General features: G+C 42.3%; 1 protein-coding gene across 2 annotated transcripts in view; it reads left to right on the plus strand.

Moving 5' to 3' along the window:
* Nucleotides 1-20,392, plus strand: part of PAH (phenylalanine hydroxylase) — a 260,469-nt gene that overhangs the window by 192,089 nt on the left and 47,988 nt on the right. For both annotated transcript variants that reach the window (XM_086919176.1, XM_086919177.1), the window contains 2 exons: nucleotides 6,273-6,342; nucleotides 17,363-17,419. In XM_086919176.1, coding sequence (XP_086775302.1) covers nucleotides 6,273-6,342; nucleotides 17,363-17,419 — 127 coding nt within the window. The remainder of the gene's footprint in view (nucleotides 1-6,272; nucleotides 6,343-17,362; nucleotides 17,420-20,392) is intronic.

A 20,392-nucleotide genomic window follows, 5' to 3' on the forward strand; every position in this document is an offset into this window, starting at 1 on the left:
ACTCCATCTCAACACCAGCCTTTGACTTTGCAAAGACACACCACAGGTAGAGATTCCCTATGGTGGAGACCCTCAGATGCCCTTAGGGTGAGGGATTGCTTAGTGGACCATGAGACCGGGGGTTACCAAGCCAGAGCTGGTACTTCCTTATATGGCCACTTAGGCAATATAGGCTTACCTGGTCAAGGATAGCCTTATCTCCTTTCGTTTGGGGGGGGTTATGTAGGAAGGTGGATATCTGACTATGGTTACCCCCAAACTTCTTGCCTGGTGTTTAGCTGGTTTTTTACTTAGTTGGCCTGGGATCCTGCTATTCAGGGCCCCAGGCTGATTGCTCTCTCCTTAAAATGGACTCCATGTACCTTAGGTGCATAACACAATTGGAATTGGTTCACCTTGTTGGCCCCTGTAACAGTGTACCCTAGGTACCCAGGGCATAGGTGTTTCCAAGGCCTACCAGGGGCTGCAGCATGTATTGTGCCACCCCTGGCCTGGCCTCCATATTTGACACAACTGGCTGATCACTCAGCTGGGGTAAATTGGTGTAATCTCCTCTTACTTAGATATAGTATCCCTATATCTAACCCTAAACTGGACACATATGTTCCTATCAGCCACTCCTATGGAAGGCCTCATCAATCCTGGAGGCAGAGTGCTTGGAAATATGTGAGATGGTGCTCTAGCATGAGCTGAGCCTGTCTGCAGCTGTCGGGAACCACTCCCTAAGCTGTTCCGGGATATTGCCATACCATATACTCTTAAGTGCATTATAATCCTCGCGGTTAAATGCTATCTATGGTTTGGCTTCATCAAAACATGTCGAGTAAGGTGTCATACGAATTGGAATCCAATCCCCTCGACAGTTCTGTCGACGGGGATAGCATTCCACCCTTCTAGAGGGACACGACATGTGTGTAGCCTTAACCCCGGTTAAAGTTAACCAGAGCCGCAGCATCACAAAATGGATGCTGCCACCACAGACACGAGTCTGACCTCCTGCTGCTGGGAGTCCTTCCAGCGAGGGAGGCTTGGACAAAGGGTTTCCTGCCTTGGGAGGTGCGAGCACCCCCCCAGACAGGGTTTTGTGTATTGGGTAGGACAGGGCTGAATAGAATCAGACATGCCCGGGGCACACAAGGTGTCCCCGTGCATAAGCCAGTCCAAACCGGTCCTGGGACTTTCCAGACCCAGGCCTGGCGAAGAACTGGACAAAGGAAAGGGGGTGTAACGCCCCTCTTCCTGGTTCCTCCCAGAGGAGGGACCTAGTAGGTGATCCACCCCTCAGATTGGGAATAAGAGTGGGAGCAGTGCCATTGCACAGCAGATCATCCTGAATCAACTTGAAACAAAGAAGAAGACTGGACTTCGACATTCTGCTGCTCAGAAGACTGAAGAGAATCTCCCTTGTGGCCTAGGAGTGGCCACCCTGTGAATACAGGCACCAACCAGCAACTCGACGTCTGCTTTGCCGCCGCCTCCCGCCGGAGCCCGAGCCCAGAGCCCGACAAGAACCAGACTCCCAGACCTCTCACAGCCCGATCCACAGTCCCTGCAAAGAAGGGACCCGTGGAGGCACCCAGTGACGTGGGACCGGACCTCTTGGAAGACACTCGAAAAGCTGACTGAGCAGCCTCTGAGGCAACATTGACGTTGTGCTTTGGGCACTGAGAGCCCCCACCACCGAGCAGCCCTTGCACCGAAGAAGAGCCCTCCAACATCTCCACGATCTGCGTGGGGCCCTTTTGCATTGTGCCACTCGACGCGCCATCCCGGCCACTAGCCACGTGGTCAGCGGCCATCTTGGCGACGAAAACGATGAACTACACAGCGGGTCTGGTTGCACCAGACTTGCCCAAGCTCCTGTGAAAAGGAGCACTCGCTCTGACCTTGCTGGTCCGAGTGTTAAGCATCCTTCGATTTCTGCGTGGCTTGCATTAGCCAAGGCCTGTTTGCTCCGATCAGGTCGTCGACACCGCCAACAGCGAGAAGCCTGCGTGGGACAGCTCGTGACTGACTCCTGAATGTCCTTGACCCCCGGTGTCCACGTGGCTGCAGAGAGAAGCTACATGACAACGCCTGTTTGCACCCGACATCGCCTGGTTCCAATCTGGTTCCACGGTAGTCACTGGCTAGTGACTTTGAACATTGTCCCCTCTGCTTTCAGGTCTTCACATCTTCAGATCCACCCTTGGATCCATCGGAACTCTTCACATCGAGCCGCCTGCAGCATCTTCAGCTCCAAGCACCATCGACCAGCGTGACGAAACCTGACACTACTTCGACCCTGTGCACCCGCTTCCTGTGGGTGAGGTAACTCAGCTCCGCCGGTGTTCCTACACTGGTACACATCTCAAGGGCCTGTGTCTTAAGTTTCAGCGTTCTAGGTCACTCGGAAGGTTCCTAACTATCTAACTTTGTACTTTTTACGCACCATAGACTTTACATTGGAAAGTGCATACACTTTAGACACTGCACCCGAGTCCCGCTGGCCTTTCCCGACTTAATCATTGCTAGTCTCGAATAGCTCCAGCGATTCCCAATGCCCTAGGCCTGTTTACGTTCCGATTGGTATCTCTTATACCACTTTCTTAGTATATGGTTTAGGTGGCCCCTAGGGCTCATCCATATTGTGCAACTTTTGTGTATTTTAAACTGTCTTGTGATTTAACGCTTGTGCTTCTGTGCTCATAAAGAGTCCAGGGGATTTTATAGTTAATAAATCAATATATATTTTCAATATATATCTGTGTGGTGTCCCTTTCATTTGTTATTCAAGGGGGTTGTGTATGGTAATACAGCTGGCTTCAAATGCCTTTCAGAGTTTAGCCTGCTTTGTCCACGTTACCACTAGGATAACTGGTCTACAAGGTTGAATTACAACCAATCATCATAAGGGTTGCTTGGCATGGTACCAAGTGATCACTAAGAATTAGTGAGCATTATATACCAGGCCAACTTCTCCCACTGCCATTAAAAGTAACCTAGACTTTGTGATTGTCTCATTATCCATCTGGCAGTACATGGTTGACCTTGAGGTGAAGGATAGATCAGAGAGTGACCACTACCCTATGGAATTAACTATAGATGCACTTTTGCTTAAGAAGTTTAGTGATGCATTGTCTCTGGAGGCACACAATACTGTCCCATGCGATGAAACATTGGTCAGCAACAATAGACGAGCCTTAAAGTGGCCTCATGTGCTAGAACATGGTGACACTCTCATGGCAATATACACATTGTTTGAGACGACCTTTGCACCCCTGTCAGGGCAAGATACCACTACTGAACACTTTATGGTATTGCACAAGGAGTTTTTTAAGACATTGAAAACATTATTAACAAAAATGCCAAAGAAGAGGCAGCAAAATGTAAGGAACTTGTCCCATGGCAAAGCATGGTACGACAAGTCCTGTAGGCTAGCCAAGGGGGAGCTTATGATCGCCATAAAAAACAAAAGTCAAAATTATGTTAAACTAGCCAAGGAGGCATACAAGCGCATTCAGATGACCTCAAAGAAGGCCTGGGAGGAGGCTAGCTGGGCAGAAATGTTGGTTGCCGCTAAAGCGAAGGACACTGTAGGGTTCTGGAGGCTAGTTGCCAACAGGAGCCATGCAGGTAGAATAGTGAAAGATGTATATCTCGATGAATCCACATGGGTGAATCACTTCACGACTCTACATCAAAAATGTGATAGTGGTATAGACAAGTGTAGTAAGATAGCATTATGGGCCCCTCCCCAGATTGAGTGCCTAGACCTCTCTATTGATGAAACAGAAATGGCAATTAGTGCATTGAAAAATGGCAAAGCCCCGGGTCTTGATAAAATACCCGGGGAATTGTATAAACACGACATAAAGGTCTGGGTTCCCTATGTAAATTACTTATTTAATGTCTTATCTAGCAATTGTAACTTCCCAGACAGCTGGCAGGGTGCCGAGATTGTCCTAATTTTTAAAAAGGGCAACCGGTCTGAACCCTCTAACTATAGACCGATTAGCTTAATGGACATTCTGGAGAAATTATATTCAAGGCACATACTAACCCGTATAAACTATTGGCTAGAGGAGAAAAGGGTACTTACAAAATTGCAAGCTGGGTTCAGGAGTAAGGTCAGTACCATCGACCAGGTTTTTAGGTTTTGTTGCCTCTACTGGAAATACGTACTAATCAGGAAAGGGCATTTATATGCCGCTTTCGTAGATTTGAGAGCGGCATTTGATCTAGTGCCACGGGATCTCCTTTGGAGAGCCCTTGACGAGGCTGGGATGCCAGGATGCCTTCTGGCTCAAATAATTCAGCTGCACGCCAGGAATTTCGCTAAAGTGAGATGGGGTCCTAATGGTGAACTGACCCAAAATATACCAATAGAGCGTGGCGTTCGCCAAGGATGCGTCCTGACCCCAACCCTATTTTCACTTTTTGTGAACGACATCCCTGCTCATCTGGAGGGCTGCACGAATGATTCTCCCCGACTTAATGGAGAAAGGGTGCCTGCGTTACTTTTCGCAGACGATACCATCTTGATTTCGCAAACCAAGAAAGGTCTCCAGGCGCTACTTAACACCTTTAGTGAATACTGCGACAAGAAAGGGCTAGAAATTAATGTAAATAAAACAAAGTGCATGGCCCTAAATCCAAGTAGGCCGGATAAAGGGTGCTTAACCTTAGATGGTCAGGATTTGGAAGTAGTTGACCACTTTTCTTATTTGGGGGTTGAGATAGACTCGAAATTTACTTGGAAACCCCAAATTCAGAAAAGTAAGGTGATATTTACCCAAAACATTACACCAATTATTAGTAAGTTTAACGTAAGTACAAGTAAGGCAGTGACACCTGTTATGGAACACTTTAAATTTAAAGTTCAACCTGCAGCACTTTACGGGGCTGAGATCTGGGGGCCATCTGCAAAGGATACCTTTTCCACCATGGACAATAAATGTATGCGAAGTATTGTAAGGGTTCCTACAAGCACCCCCTTAGTGCCTCTTCAACTGGATCTGAACTTTAAGAGGACAGATCATTACACCACTCTCAGGCCTTTAATGTTCTGGGTAAGATTGTGGCTGACACCAGAATTGGACGATTATAGGAAAGGGTTACAAGAAATAATGGGCTTAGACTCACTGAACTCTATTCTCTGGCTCAAACATATTAAAACATGGCTTTCCATCTTAGGCCTTTTACAGTTATGGGAGTATCCCGAAAGGCTACCACATAACACAAAAATCATGGTGAAAAATGTCTTTTGGTCCTTCATAAATAACCAATTAGTCAATGGGAACAGATGTGGGACTCTAGTGAATAACTTTTTAACCTTTAAGGACGAACCCCTTTTTGAGGTCTTCCTCGATGAAGTTGAGCCCCCCCCTTGCAAAGACCCTATTTATGAAGTTTAGGTATGGAAACCTTCTGACCAACTACATAAAGGAATACTGGTCTAGGAAAAATAAAGATGAAACTCATGTAGCAAGTGGAAATTGCTTAATGTGTGAAGGAAATTACTAGGAGGATGAGGTTCATATATTGTTTTTCTGTCAAGCATATTCCAAAGCCAGGAAAAAATGGATCAAGCCCTTATGCAACATATTGGGAATTAGGTCATGTAATCTGGCATATAGAATAATTAAGTCTGATACTTCTCAGACCATTGTTTTTAGTGTCAGCAGATTCCTTCATTCTGTTTATATTGCCAGGAGAAAAATAGGTCTTAAATTGTAACTAAAAATGCATTACCATTTACTTGCACGATTCAACGGTAGCATATCCAACCATGAAGGCATGTGTTGTTATTTATTTTATCCATTGTGTTAAATTTTAAACGATTGTACATTAGTCGAACTGGCATGTTCTCATGTTTTATTTTTTTGTATGTATGTATGTATTGTGCAATCTTTTATGGCAAAACTGCCGAAATAAAGAAATAATGATGATAAAATATCAATATACCACCTTGCACAGTTTGATTCACCTTTGTGTTTAAATAGCAGCCCCTCTCTCTCTCCTTTCAAAAAGCTTCAAAGGAATTCTACTGGTTTTTACATGTTCACTTTTACACAAGAAGTAGTCGTGATGTGCATTGATTCAAATTGCTGCCATTCTTTAATGTAAATATTTTTAATGTTCTTGTCCGTTGAACATTTCACTAGAGCAAAGTTGTCAGGCCTTGTTTTTTAAAAATGCACTGCAAATCTGCCAATTTATGATTAGCATACAACACTTCTTTGCGATTTTTTTTGTTTCAATGATATAACATTATTTTGTGCTCTCTCCAGTGACATCTGCCATGAGCTGCTTGGACACGTCCCTTTGTTTGCTGACCGCAGCTTTGCTCAGTTTTCACAGGTAAAAAATAGTAGCAGATAGTGAGTCATTCGGTCTTGTACCTGTGGATAATTAATGACTGTGTCATGAAACTTTGTTGTCAAAATACTAGAGGTGAAATCTCTAAAACATTATTTTGGCATTTGCTTGCAAAGCACACACAGAAGTCCAAATAACAAATGGCCAACATACTGAAGGGCGCTTATACGTGAACAGTTGATGCTGGAGTGAAGAGTCCAGGGACTTCAGGGACTGTGCAGTTACAGGGATGGCTATCAGGTTGCCTAAAACACATGCACACCCACACACACTCACTCTCTATCTTTCTCGCCCGGTGACATACAAGATGTGGAGCCTGTCCACGCCGTGCAAAGGACAAAATGTAGATGGCAGTGCGAGACAAGTACTTCAACAGATACAGGCCCCAAAAGTCTTCTTCAGCTCAGAACTAAGCAGAAAAATATTAAAAGAAACAAGACCTGTTCTCCTCTTCATTTTGCTTGGGGAAATCTTGCCGTCGGTCTGTTAAGTAAATACACTCAGAGCCGTTGGCTTTATTTAGAGTTTGGTGCAAGTTATTCCCCCAGGACGTGGCGACTATTATGTCTGCTGCACTACAAGTGCCTTTGGCTATATTGTGATGAACTTGTAGCACAGCTGATGGGACGTCATCTATGTGATGGAGTATCCTGTCCACCAGACCTTCAGCAAGGACCTTGACGGTGTTAGTTACTGCACTATTTTTCACCAAAATCGACCAAAATGCAAAGAAAAACAACGTAGATAATCTTCTTTAATTTTTAACAGAAAGCAGTGCAAACTATAAACCCTCAGTAGTAACTCTTTGGGGAGCAGCAAATCTCATCTCCGGATTTGCACATATGCCTTTCTACTCACGCCCCAATATGCAATACCCCAACCATCATGAATGAGTGCGCCTCAAAGGTTTCTCAGTGAAGCCCATTTAGCCTTACACCCTGCCTCCTGGCACTCTAATGTTGCTTCTGTATTCGGTGAGGTGCGTCTGCCTATGAGGCGAGTCTCACTGCGCTAAATTCCCTTGTCCCGTTCTCCAGCTAGTTATTAAGGCTTCTTTCATTGGGCAGGTGATGAGGCTGTTTGCATTGCAAACACAGTGGCACGTCCAGATTGCACTGCGACTAGCATTTTCCGTAAGTCTGGCCCAAAATAAATTAGTTTATTGAAAGAATCTTACATTCTCAGTTGACTGCCAGGTTTCTTTGTCATCCTGCAGTCTAAATTTCACACATCACAAACGGGTATGGGAATGTATGTTTAATTTTAAAAAAGACCTAATTGGTCATAACCTTTAAAATAATTTTCTGAAGGACGACAAACAGCCGACATGAGTATCAGGAGGATTTTCTAAATAGATTTAACGAGCGATGACGCTTTGCAGCTTGATGCCTCCTAGCCACTTACATTGAGGGGATTTGCTGTATTTTCCTCCACAGTGAAAGTTTTGGTGTTTCATCTTCCGATTTTGCAGAACAAGCTGGTACATGGGTTTTTAGTGTGACATTTTCACAAGCACAGTTCAAGAAGAGCTTTAGTTACAGCTGGTCTTGTCCCAGTCTACATAGAAACAAAACCTCATTTTTCAGTGATAAAAGCAACTAGAGATGTTTCTTCTTGATTTTTATTTATAAATGCATATCATGCGATTCAGAGACTTGAATCTAGACATAGAGGACTCATTCTTTCATTCTCCTGATGCTGGTAAACATCATACTATTCTCCCAGAGAACAATAAAACTTGTTTTCCATTTACAGTCCACAATTTGAGTTTATGCTAGACCAACCTAACCATTATTAAATCTCGAGAGGATAAAATGAGTATCATTAAATATCATTGAATTGGGCAGAACAAACACCTAGAAACAAGACACCTATCATGTTGGGATTCATATCTGCAGCCAGCAAGTTACTTACATAAATAGACAACAGGCAATCATTGGCACATGATGTACACTTCCATATTTTTTTGAGATTAAAGGATAAATCATTCTTGAACTACTTGTAACTAGAACAGACCCAATCACTGGGTGTTTGTTGCATATATTATTGTAGTTCATATGCTGTGCTCACTCTGAACTCTCCTGCCATCTAGTATTTGTTTTTGAATATTATTACTTTTATTTCTTTGAAGAATTCTTTTAGTTGAATTGCTTGTTACTGCATCACAGAACTTTTAAAAATGTTCACTATATTTACTATGCAGAGATCTCAGACCCGACTGTGGAGTCTCCTTATGATAAAATATAGATAAAATGTAAAAAGATTATAAATATTGTTATGATACATACTAATTTAGATTAATTTTACATATTTATTTTAAATATAGAAGCAAATAACAATGCTATAGCACTAATAATGTATTTTGGTTAAATATTCAAATAATTGAAGTATAATAAATTAAAATACATTTTTCTGAATTATTCATTAAAAAATAAATTTCCACCTAACCTAACTTTTTTTATATTATGCATTAATGATTAAAAATGATATATAATTTATTACAAGTAATATATTTATATATTACAATTATTTATTGTTACTTAAATGTTAAATGCAAAAACGGTTATTAAAATATTTTGTAAATAAACAAAAAATATGTACTATTGTGATAAATTATTTGTAACAACAAATTACATTGATTCATTTGTTTAACCATTTTAAATAATTGAGGGCCAGATGTAGGTAGCCCATTGCCGGTCGGTAATGGCCGAAATTACCTAATTTCGATCGTTACCGACTGGTAATGAGCATTTGAGATGTAGGAGGCAGGTTTAAGAATTCGGTAATTTACCGAATGGTAATTTAAGGAATCGGTAAATTACCGAATTCTTAAATACCGATTCGGTAAATTACCGAATCCTTAATGTAGGGAGCACTCAAGTGAGTGCATTTTTCATTTAAGGATTCGGTATTTACCACCAACTACAAGTTGGTGGTAAATATCGAAAACCTTTAAAAAAGCAAATTTCTGCTTTTCCAAAAGTGCCATGTGGCAGACATGCATGCCCTTAGGGCATGTACGTGTGCCACATGTGCACCCATGCACTATTCAGGGGTGCAATAGGGTGTCAATGTGACAACCTGCCACCGTTGTAAGTCTTCCCCCTATTACCGATTTGGTATTTACCGAATCGGTAATTCTCATACATTCCTATGGGCCTCCAGGCCCATAGGAATGAATGGGAATTACCGAATCGGTAAATACCAAATCGATAATTACCGAATTTTTTCCTACATAGCATTTACCGATTCTAAAATACTGAATTGGTAAAATTCGGTATTTTAGAATCGGTAAATGTAGATTACCTACATATGGCCCTTATTTCTTTTAACAATTTTTCCCAAGGGGTTTTGTTTTTATGTCCCGAACGTCATTATTTTCTAAGGGAAGAGGTTGCAGTTGCAGTAGCTGGCCATGTGTGGTGCTACAATCACTTCTGCGTTGAGATGGTGGACTTTACTAGTGTTTTAGGTCACGTTTTCACAGTAGTAGCTATAGAAATGCAGTTTGTGAGTAGCTAGGTGCTTATTCTTTAGTGGGTGGGTAGACATCCACCTCTAAACTCCTCCTGGACCCTTCCTGACTCTTGCTAAACCTCTCCTTACTCTACTCTTTACCCCTCCCTTTTATTTGTAAATGTAGTCCATTTTTTAGCCAGTCCCCTATGCCCCTCCTACATTTAGTACTAAGTGCATTTAGTACTAGAACAAATACTTACATGTGCAGACTCTGCAGTTGTGTTGGAGATCTCCGCACATGTAGTGACTGGAGGATGTAAACTCTGCGCCTAGATTTGTGAGTAGTACTGCACAATATAATACACAATGAACTTTGTGAATAGGCCTCACAAACTTCAGATAGGTTTAGCTTCTAGAGGACTATATGGTACTTCTATCAGAAGCAAGGTGTCAACGTGGTATGCAGTAAAATAGAAGTGTGTTGTGCTTACTGCAAAAAAAGTATCTGGTTAATAACATTGTCCAAAACGCTTTGCACTTACTAAAGTCAGGGCTTGAATAAGCTTCCATTACAGTGCATTCTGAAGAATATATACTAAACAGAGAATACAACATTTTAAATCCATGCCAGAAAGACTTTGTGTGAGGAATGAAAAGAAGTGTTCCACTAAGTGTTATCCAAGCTCCTTGTGGTGTCAAGAGTTTGATGCATTAGCTGCATCTTCGTCTTGGGCCTGGACATCTACAAGAAAATAAGTCTTGTTCCTGTAGCCATGGTGCCTCCTGCCAACACCTGATTAAATATATGTTGGTCAGCACTTGTCTCCAAAGAAAAGACACAAGAAGGAAAGATACGCTTCAAGGCATAAACAACTTCCAGGAAGCAGGGCTCAGTGTTTCTTAAGTAGTGATAGATGCATGGGAGAATAACACAGACAGCTCTGAGGCAGAGCAGAGTAGGACCCCGAAAGAACCACTACAAATTCTGGACAATCCAAAGAAAAATACTTGAGTAAAATATATAGACAAAAAGAGTAGGGGCAAAAATCAGAAGCAAGGGGCGTGGGAAGCAACACAAAATATATCTAAAGGTGGTTGACGCATCTTACATTGAGTCCAGCTACTTTATACGAAACAGTTTGTGACCACACCAGAAATCAGATAATACCATTTTGCTTATGGAGGAATACAATTAAGGAATCCGTCTGTTCAGTGTAAGTGTATTGGAAATAAGATTCCCCACTGCCGCACTGAGGCCATATCCTAGCCAGTACTGCAACCACATTTTGAAATTCAAAACAGCTGTTTATTGCTTGAGCCCAACCATAAACTTAAGCAACTCCATTTCAAAGGTATATAACGCAAGTCTGATGGTTATTTGTATTCTTAATCTGTTATTGTGAAACAAAGCATACACATAAGCATTTCTCAAGCACATGCTAGTAAAACAAGGATTAGCATAGGCAAGAGGTCTCGCCTTTGGGGCCTTGTAAGTGTTTAACCATGCAGCACATTATTCTGGGTGATGTGCCTCCAGGGATAGAAGAGCTATCCAATTACAACACATTGGGGCATGCAGTGTGCTTAAGTAGTACATGTTTGTCTCAGGAAACATTTGTGAACACATTACAAGGCTTTTCAAAGCACATGCAGAAAGAAAAGTGCCTCGATGCGAGTCAACAACAACATAACATTTTGTGTGTGACTGCATCGCTAGAGTATTTAACAGCCTATGCCAAAAATGCAGTTCAGTACTTTCCAATGAAAGAGACATCACATCTCTCCTCCCCAGGCCTCTATTCATCAGCACCCTTCTCCAGACTGCTGGCCCCATCTGTTGACCATCAAGTCCATACCCTGCCGTCTGTTCCACCCCTCTGGGTATTGGAGCACTGGGCATTGCAATTGGGTATAGCAACAGCAACTAAATGCTTCCATTTGTCAGGTAGAGGGGAAATAATGTATAAACATGGACGGCATCGGCTTCACTTAATCTCCAAGCATCTAATAACAAAAACATTAGCGTGACCAACACCTTTGGGTCAGTTGAGTTGGCTCTCTCTAAAAAATGCCCCTAAAGATGTACCTGACATTGAGTAATGTAACGAGTGCTCATGTAAAGCACTCTAACACCTCCGGGTTGCTTGAGTTCACATTATATAAACAAGCATCAGAGAAAATGCAACGGGAGTTGCCCAAGCCTTACCCTTAACTGTGATGCAAGGTTGGGATGCTGAAGGTCAGGTGACCGAGACTTGCTAAAGCAACAATCAGCAAAGCGGAAGGGGTTTTGGGGAAATCCCCACACTTTGAAGTCAGCGTAAATTAACACAGTGATTTTGAATACAGCATCTGACATTTCATTGTGTTATTTGAATGGGACGGGAACATTAAGTGATGGGTACTGAAGCTGAACCACTGAAGATGGGGAAACAGTGACTCAAGCAGAAATAAAATAGTCCCTGAAATCAACACATAAGCACAGGAGGGTAATGTAAACAGGAATTGGGTGGTGCTCTGTTGGAGGTAACTAAACACAAAAACGAAGTACAGAGAAGAAGGATTAACCATTAGCAAGTAAACATTTTTGAGTGCCAATCAAAGGGGTGAATAAAAAAGCAATCGGTGGGCTGTAAGCCCAGAGAGTAAATATAGCATATTTTGAAGAGACAGCTCATGCGCTGCCTAGGCTCGACCTAAAAAAAGGGGGCATCAATGGCATTTTAGGAAGTATTCGAGTAACGGGCATGTGCAATGAACCAACATGATCCCCTACTCACACATTCATAAGCCATTACTGTATTCACTTACATGCTATAAGGGAAGCTGAAGTACTGAAAATAATCCATAATACTTATTTATTTCGTTTGCTACCTCTTGCTATAAGATATTACTTTGGAGGAGGACGTAGCCTGCTTTACAGTCCGTGCAGAGCATGTAATCCACAGTAACACAAGCTGCTAATAGGATAAAAATACTTACATGTTACATTTGGTTTATAGTTTGCTGTGCTTTTGTTTTACATGTGCCCACCCACCAACCTTGTATGCGGTAAAGTATAGAATGTTTACAACATTACATTAATCACTTCATGAATGATAGGCCCTTATGCACAGACATGACTCCTGATGGGGAAAACACCATAAAGTCTGTGTCCTGATCATTGTGGGTTCTAGGAAATCATATGTTGCACTCTCCAAACGAAAAACATTCTACCAAACAAAGCAACTTTTAACAAGCATTTACAATGCAATGGTCTCAGCAATATTATAGGTAGAGCTATTGGCATTGCTTATTATTATTATTTTTTTTTTTTTATCCCTAAGTAAATGTTATTGTCATTTCTATTGTCAATAGCTTAAGTGTTTGCATATGTGTTACATATTGCATTAGACATATTGCTTTAGCACAGAGAGAGTGAGGTAGCGAGAAAGAGAGGTATTGAAATAGAGAGTGATGTAGTGAGAGAGTGAGGTAGATAGAGAGTGAGGTAGTGATGGAGAGTGATGTTGTCAGGTAGTGAGATAGAGAAAGATTGATGTATTGAAAGAGAGAGTGAAGTAGTGAGTGTTAGTGATGTTGTGAGGTATTAAGATAGAAACAGAGTGATGTAGTGAGATAGTGAGGTAGTGAAAGAGAGAGTGTAAGTGACTTAGTGTATTTGAGAGTGAGGTAGTGAGATAGAGTGAATTAGTAATTTAGAAAGAGAGAGTGAAGTTGTGAGGTAGTGAGAGAGTGATGTAGTTATTTTTTGAGCGTGTGTGGTGATATAGTGAAGTAGTGAGAATGAGATCGAAATAGATAGAGTGATGTAGTGATAGAGAGGTAGTGAGATAGAGAGAGAGAGAGTGAATTTTGAGTAGTGTTTTAGAGTGAGAGATAGTTACTGTTGCAGTGATATTGTGTTGCTGTGAGAAAGAGAGAGTTGAGTAGTGAGTTAGAGAGTTAGTGAGAGAGTGTAGTATAGTGAGAGATAGTGAGGTAGTGAGAGATAGTGATGTAGTGAGAGATAGAGATGTAGTGAGAGTGTTAGTGAGAGAGTTAGGGAGAGAGAGAGAGAGAGTGACATAGTGAGAGGTGTGGGGGAAGAGAGTGGTGTGGGGGAAGAGAGTGGTGTACCCCAGTACTATGTATGCAACTTTCTACAATAACACAGAAGCAGAGACGGTTGTGCATAAAAATGACGATTGATGAATATAAAAGTTGTGAGACTCATTACACAGGCACTCACAAAGGACATTAAATGCAAATGTTCTGATCCATGGTAAAAGCCCATTTACAACATAAAAACATGGCTGTGACTATGCCATGACAGGTAAGGTGTAGTGCGGTTTTATTTTTTAGTCACACTCGATTTGCAGGTCACTACAGGCCGCTTTTAAAATGGTACATGCCACAAAACTTAGGAATGCGGTGTGGCATGTGACATGTTACTTACATGTGGTAGCAAACGGTAAACCCTTCTTTCGGAATGACGTTGGCAGAATGGAGTGCTTGTTTCAGGCAAAGAGATGCTTACTTTTCGAAGGCGCTATAAGACTAATGAACAAAAAAGTGTCTGGTTTATTTGCAGCATTTCAAGTGCAAAACCGGGACATGTGTTTACTTTGGAGAAAGGTGCAGAACACTGGGACATACGTCCAAAAACTGGGCCTGTCCGGGCAAATACTGGCGCGCCTGTTGCGTTATAGATAAGCCTCCCTGATTTCCGTTTTTATTGATTTAAACAATTGCTTTGCCCATCAAGTATAATTTATTTTCCCCTGGATTTTCGGGTGTCTGCTGTCAGGAAAGCATTTGACGACAAGTGAAGTGGGTTCTGCGCTCAGGGGAGCCAGGGGGCAGGCATGCCTGGCATGAACAACAACCCCCTGCCTCTTTCACAAGCACTTGTCTGAGAGGTAACTGACCTTGCCTGCCCCAGAGGAGCCCGTCAGTCATTACCAACCCAGGGTTAGTCCTTTAGTCTCCTGTAAACACCCCAGTGTTTAAGCGCTTCAGTGTTACTGATGCCACCATTTCAGAGTCGAGGGCCTCACACGCGACTGACTCTGCCCCCGCCCCACAGCCCTTACATGCCAGATGCTGCTTTTCAGGGCGCTATTCTTGCTATCATGGCGATTGATTGCCTATACTGTTTTGGGCATGCATTTAGTCTGAGGGCAGCACCGGGAGTCAGGGAATGCGCGTTTCCGCTTGTGCCTGGGCCCCGTCTGCTGTCTGCATGTACGACGACTCCAACCTGAACCTGCGCTCGTGCAACACATACACTAGTAAACTAAGCGCCACCACCCCACCTACCTATGGAGCGAGTGCCACAAGACCTCCCTGTGAAGGCGTGCACTCTGCACTGCACACAAAGGTGCACAGGGCCTTAAATTGTCAGCTGCCAGTGCCACAAACGAAGACAAGTACCAACCAACATCACACGCCACTAGGGCACGGCCACACCACCTCGGGCTCTATGGATCAAATCAAAGTCACCCCTGTTACTGCTGCCACCATTTCAGAGGCAAGGGCCTCACACGCGACTGACTCTGCCCCAGCCCCACAGCCTTTTCATGCCAGATGCTGCTCTTCAGGGGGCTCTTCTGGCTGTCATGGCCATTAATTGCCTATACTGTTTTGGGCATGCATTTAATCTGAGAGCAGCACCGGGAGACAGGGAATGTGTGTTTCCGCTTGTGCCTGGGCCCGGCCTGCTGTCTGCACGTACGACGACTCCTTCAATTGTACAGCGCCCGGACACTTTCGGGTAAAGTCAGCGCTATATAAAAATGCATTAAACTAAAATAAAAATAAACCTAAACCTGCGCATGTGTAACATTCACTAGTAAACTAAGCGCCACCACCCCCACCCACCTATGGAGCGAGTGCGACCGACATGTTTCTCACATCACCATCACTTAGGTTAATATGTCGTCAATAAAAATATGCGCCCAGCCCCAACTTGACAAATGTGCCCCACAAGGGTCTGTGTCGACTTTCAGGCCCGATCATAAATACACAAATCTCCTTATGCGCCGGTGGATAGCGGCTTAGGCCGGTAATGGAGGTGCTGGGCACGCGGACGCACTCTCTGCAGCGACACGGGCCGGGGTGGGCAGGGGAGCCGGACAGCGCCGGCTGATTATCAGCTTAGTCCCAAATGCTTCTTAGCTGCGATACTCTTAAGGGCGTGGCCTTCACGGGACCGGATACAGCCGCACTTTGCCCACCGCCTTTTAAATGGACTTAGCGAGGCATCATAACCCGGCCGGGTGCGGGGGAGCAGTCTTAATCGTATCGACTTAGGCCGCAGAGCTGCCTTTATAGCTACCATATGCTGAACGATGACAGCAATACATAAATATGAGCAGCGGGGAGCGCGGGACGCGCGCGCCCGTCCGCGCCAAAGCTGCAGACAAAGTTGCTGCTAGTTGGAAATGCATCCTTTCTACGCTCGATGCTTGCTTTCACTGTGAAGCCGCAGATAAAATGCGTGTAATTAGGTCATTAGTCCTATAGATGGCGCTGAAAATACAGAATTGCGCATCCGGATGCTTGCAAAAACATAATGCTAAAAATACAATTCTTGCGTGCCACCTTTCCACGGGCTTACCTTCACTGCGAAGGATGCGAAGGATACAAAATGGCGGACAACCACCATCTTTCTCCGAGGTGAGGCAGAAATGCCTCGGAGAAAATGTCGTCTTTTTCTGATTCAGGGGCGTGTTTGGCCGTCCCCAAAAGGGGCGTGGAAAAAAAGTGGAAAGAACACCACTTTACACGCCCCCGAATCTGAAAAAGACGGAGCCTATTTGGAGGGACGGCTCTCTCCTCCAATGGCTGGCCACCATTTAGGAAGCCAGCCAATGGAGGGATAGCCAAAAAGATGGAGGGATAAAGCAGCCCTCTTACTGACTATAAATCTCGGACGACCGGAGATTACCTCGACCTAAAAAGGAGGATAGTGAACAAAATGTGCTCTACAACACTACAAGCTCAAATTGACTGTTAAAGGTAAGTAACATTTACCTTTTTCACAAGTTTGCTTCTTCTAAAGGGCAAAAAAATAATGGTCTACCATGTTTCTTATTTTTCTCTCCAGCAAGTCAGGCTTAGAGGCATTTTCGAGGGATACCTCCCCCTTTCTTTTTCTTGCAAGAAATTTAGGAGGGCTTAGTTTCACTTTCACATCCACCCTTGACATAACATGCTGAGTCATGCTACCGTTTAACAATATCTCATGAAACAAGACATTTTATTCTTATCAGGGATTGATGTGAAACACTGTTAAAGGTTTTTTTGACTTCAAAGTAGATGACCTATTTCGGTTTCTCCGAATCGAACAGGAAAAGCACCCTACCCAAGAGAGTCCATCCAATTTCTCTCATATAACCATTGCCTCTTAAAAATATGATGCTTTTGGGATTATATTTTACAGGCTTCTAGATATTCACTAAGCCTTTCTGTTTATTAGAAATTATACCATTGTTAAACCACAGTTATTTACTGTTTCTTTCTCAATTAACATTTAATATGATTATCCTGATTTTTGCAGGAAATTGGACTTGCATCCCTTGGTGCCCCAGATGAGTACATTGAGAAACTTGCTACGGTAACGTATAATATCTATTCAAAATTAAAACTGTGCGTTAATACTGAGGATGGGATAAACTTTTTCCAAGTTGTGACCACCTTATACAGTAGTTTACATAATACAGACAGTATGATGCAACTCATATACTGTAAGATTGCTTTGATGCTATGGGATGTCATTAACATTATAAATGCACATATATGTGCCTGAGAGATTAAAGAGATTGGGAGAAACATATTTGATAAAATGTGTCCTGCTTTGAAAGTGAAAAGGCAGGAATTTGAAATAATTGAATCTAAAAAACAGTGCAGCCCCATCGTCAGTAATTTATAGGCCTCTGAAATGGAATTAATCAGTACAGAAAAGATAGGAAAGCACACATGCACCATGATAGGGTTAACACACGGCAAAATGCGTAAAGGGCTGATAGTGGAGGCAACAAAAGAGCATGTTTTCCTTGCATTATCTTTTACATTGCTTATGCAACTGCCTGGGCTATGCACTTCCCTTGTGTCTGCATTGACTCCAGTAAAGTGGCGTGTGGAACCACTCTGGTCTCCTGTACCCATGACTGATGTCTAAAATAGTTCCATTAGTGTGTGCAGCTATTTTGTAAAAGAAATGTATGATATAAAAAATAACCCGCATATGAAGAAGACCTCAATAAATAAATTAGTCTCTTCGTGGTGGACATTCTAGCAAACAGGAAATATAGGGTGCTGCAGCGTTTCCCTTCTGGCTTGCAGGGCTAATGGCAGCCCTGAAGGTAGTGGACAACTCAGGAAAACCTGCTCAAGCAAAAACATCGAGAGCTGAGAAAAAAGTTTAACTTTGCCTTGACGAAGGCCACACTTATATAGAGGAAATCTTTGCAGGTTTGTACGCTTTCACAGTGAAGTTAAACGTTTGCACACCCCAATACCAACTTGGTTTGTAAATACTAATAGCTTCATTAGCTGATCAAATGCCAACACAGTGAAGTTAAACGTTTGCACACCCCAATACCAACTTGGTTTGTAATTACTAATAGCTTCATTAGCTGATCAAATGCCAACAAGTAAGAAAGACTAAGCAAAACATGGACATTGTGTTCCTCAGAAATAAACCTATTAGAGAAAAAAATAGTATATCATTAACAAGCGATTCCCATTTGATTTTGAATTCTTCATATCACCTCAGGGGGTGTTTCTGAATTTAGAATGAAAAATATAGAGATTGTTGGTTACTTCAAAACACTTTTGATGGTCACACAGGATTGTCCTATGGTAGCAACAAAAAAGCTGGTAAGGAAATGGATGCCCTACTTTGTTTCCATAATTTGCAAACTTCTTCACCGTGCTCTGCTTCTTTATCTACTTGTGAGTCTCTGTACACATAGACAACTTTTTTATATATTCAATTCTGCCTGGCAGAGTAATGGAAGTGAGTATATGGGAGGGGTACGATTATGCCAACATTACTCAATCATTGGTACTAATGGATACTGGTGCCCCTATACATGCAGGGGTAACTTAAAAGTATGTGTTGCGTAATAGTGAATTTTCAGAAATGTCTTCTGTATCATTGTAATCTTCTTTCATACTGTCTCCATTGAGGGTCCTTTTGTTTTATGGAAAGCACAACACATTTCATGTACACGAGAGTTATGCCATGCATTAGACTATATTAAGGCAAAAAGAATTAAAAAAGACTGGAAGCAGAAAATATGTACTTGTCTTGGGAATGATTCTGATTTGCTATCATTTTACAGAGCGTTTTGAACTTCTGGGTATTTAGATAGAGAAGGATATTTCTTCACTAATCATCATTTTGAGAACAGAGGTATAGAAGTGGGAAGTTGTTAGTGCACAATCTGAGGAGGGCATCATCACCAGAGAGCATATAAACCATAACAGATGATGATGAAATAACTTTTAAGACCAATGCAAATTCTGAATACAGATTTTTCATACACTATGTGGCTTTGTGTCCACTTCAAAGGATGACAATCCATAAGCAGATGTTTGCACTTTCTCTAGACATTGTTTTGACTACCTCACAAGAGGTAAGCATTACAAATAGCTTCCCAAGTATCTTTGTATTGAAGTACTACAGCCAGCTAGAAAAAATAAATATTCATAGACAATATCATCATCATAATCTTTATTTTGGTTGTAAAACTATAAAAGATGCACAAATATTCTTCCTTAGCAGTGGAACCCACGATACAGTTAACACAAGTTAAAATAGATATTTAGTACACCAGGTTCAAATGGTCAAGTATCATGTAATGAGTATTGTACACACCAAGGAAATAGATAAGATGCAGCATTTCTATGTGTGTACTCAATTAAAAATCAAGTAAAAAGGATAAAACAGGAATGAAGTGCGAATGCAATAATGACTAGCAATATCCCCAATTTGAAAAGATTTTGATCAAAACTATGAGAAGAAAGTTAAAAACAGGATGCTAGGGATTGAAGCACCCCCGATTCATAAGATTTTTACTACAGCTGGTCCCTGGCACAAGGAAAAGTGGACAGGAGCCTTTGCCTAATGGCCCAGAACCGACCAAGACATTTTGCAATGGCACATACAAAGGATGGTCTTGTATCTGATCTTAAAATTGGTAGTGCATCAAGATGGCTATGGGTCCCCAACTGTCTGCATAGTGGAACCAACCAATTCCTTCTTGGTCCTGTCGTAGGCTGGGCATGCAAAGAAAACATGGCCCACAATTTCGTTTGGGTCAGACAGGATGGGCATCCATTGGGCTGGCTGAAGTTGTTTAGCCAAAGGTTGGTAAAGGCATTGACGAGTAAGCAGCCAAACCTAAACTGGGTTTACAATTTCCTGTCCCCAGGCACTTTGATGATATCAAGGTATTTTTCAAGGTATTTTGAGGATTTTATGTCTAAAAATCATCAGTTAAGCAACCAGGGCGAATCCTCGAATAGGTGGTCGTTCTACACATTGCCAATATTGACGCTTTAGCTGGTCCTTTGAGTACCA

Source organism: Lissotriton vulgaris, chromosome 1_1 (assembly GCF_964263255.1).
Source record: "Lissotriton vulgaris chromosome 1_1, aLisVul1.2, whole genome shotgun sequence".
In the NCBI taxonomy this organism is placed as follows: domain Eukaryota; kingdom Metazoa; phylum Chordata; class Amphibia; order Caudata; family Salamandridae; genus Lissotriton; species Lissotriton vulgaris.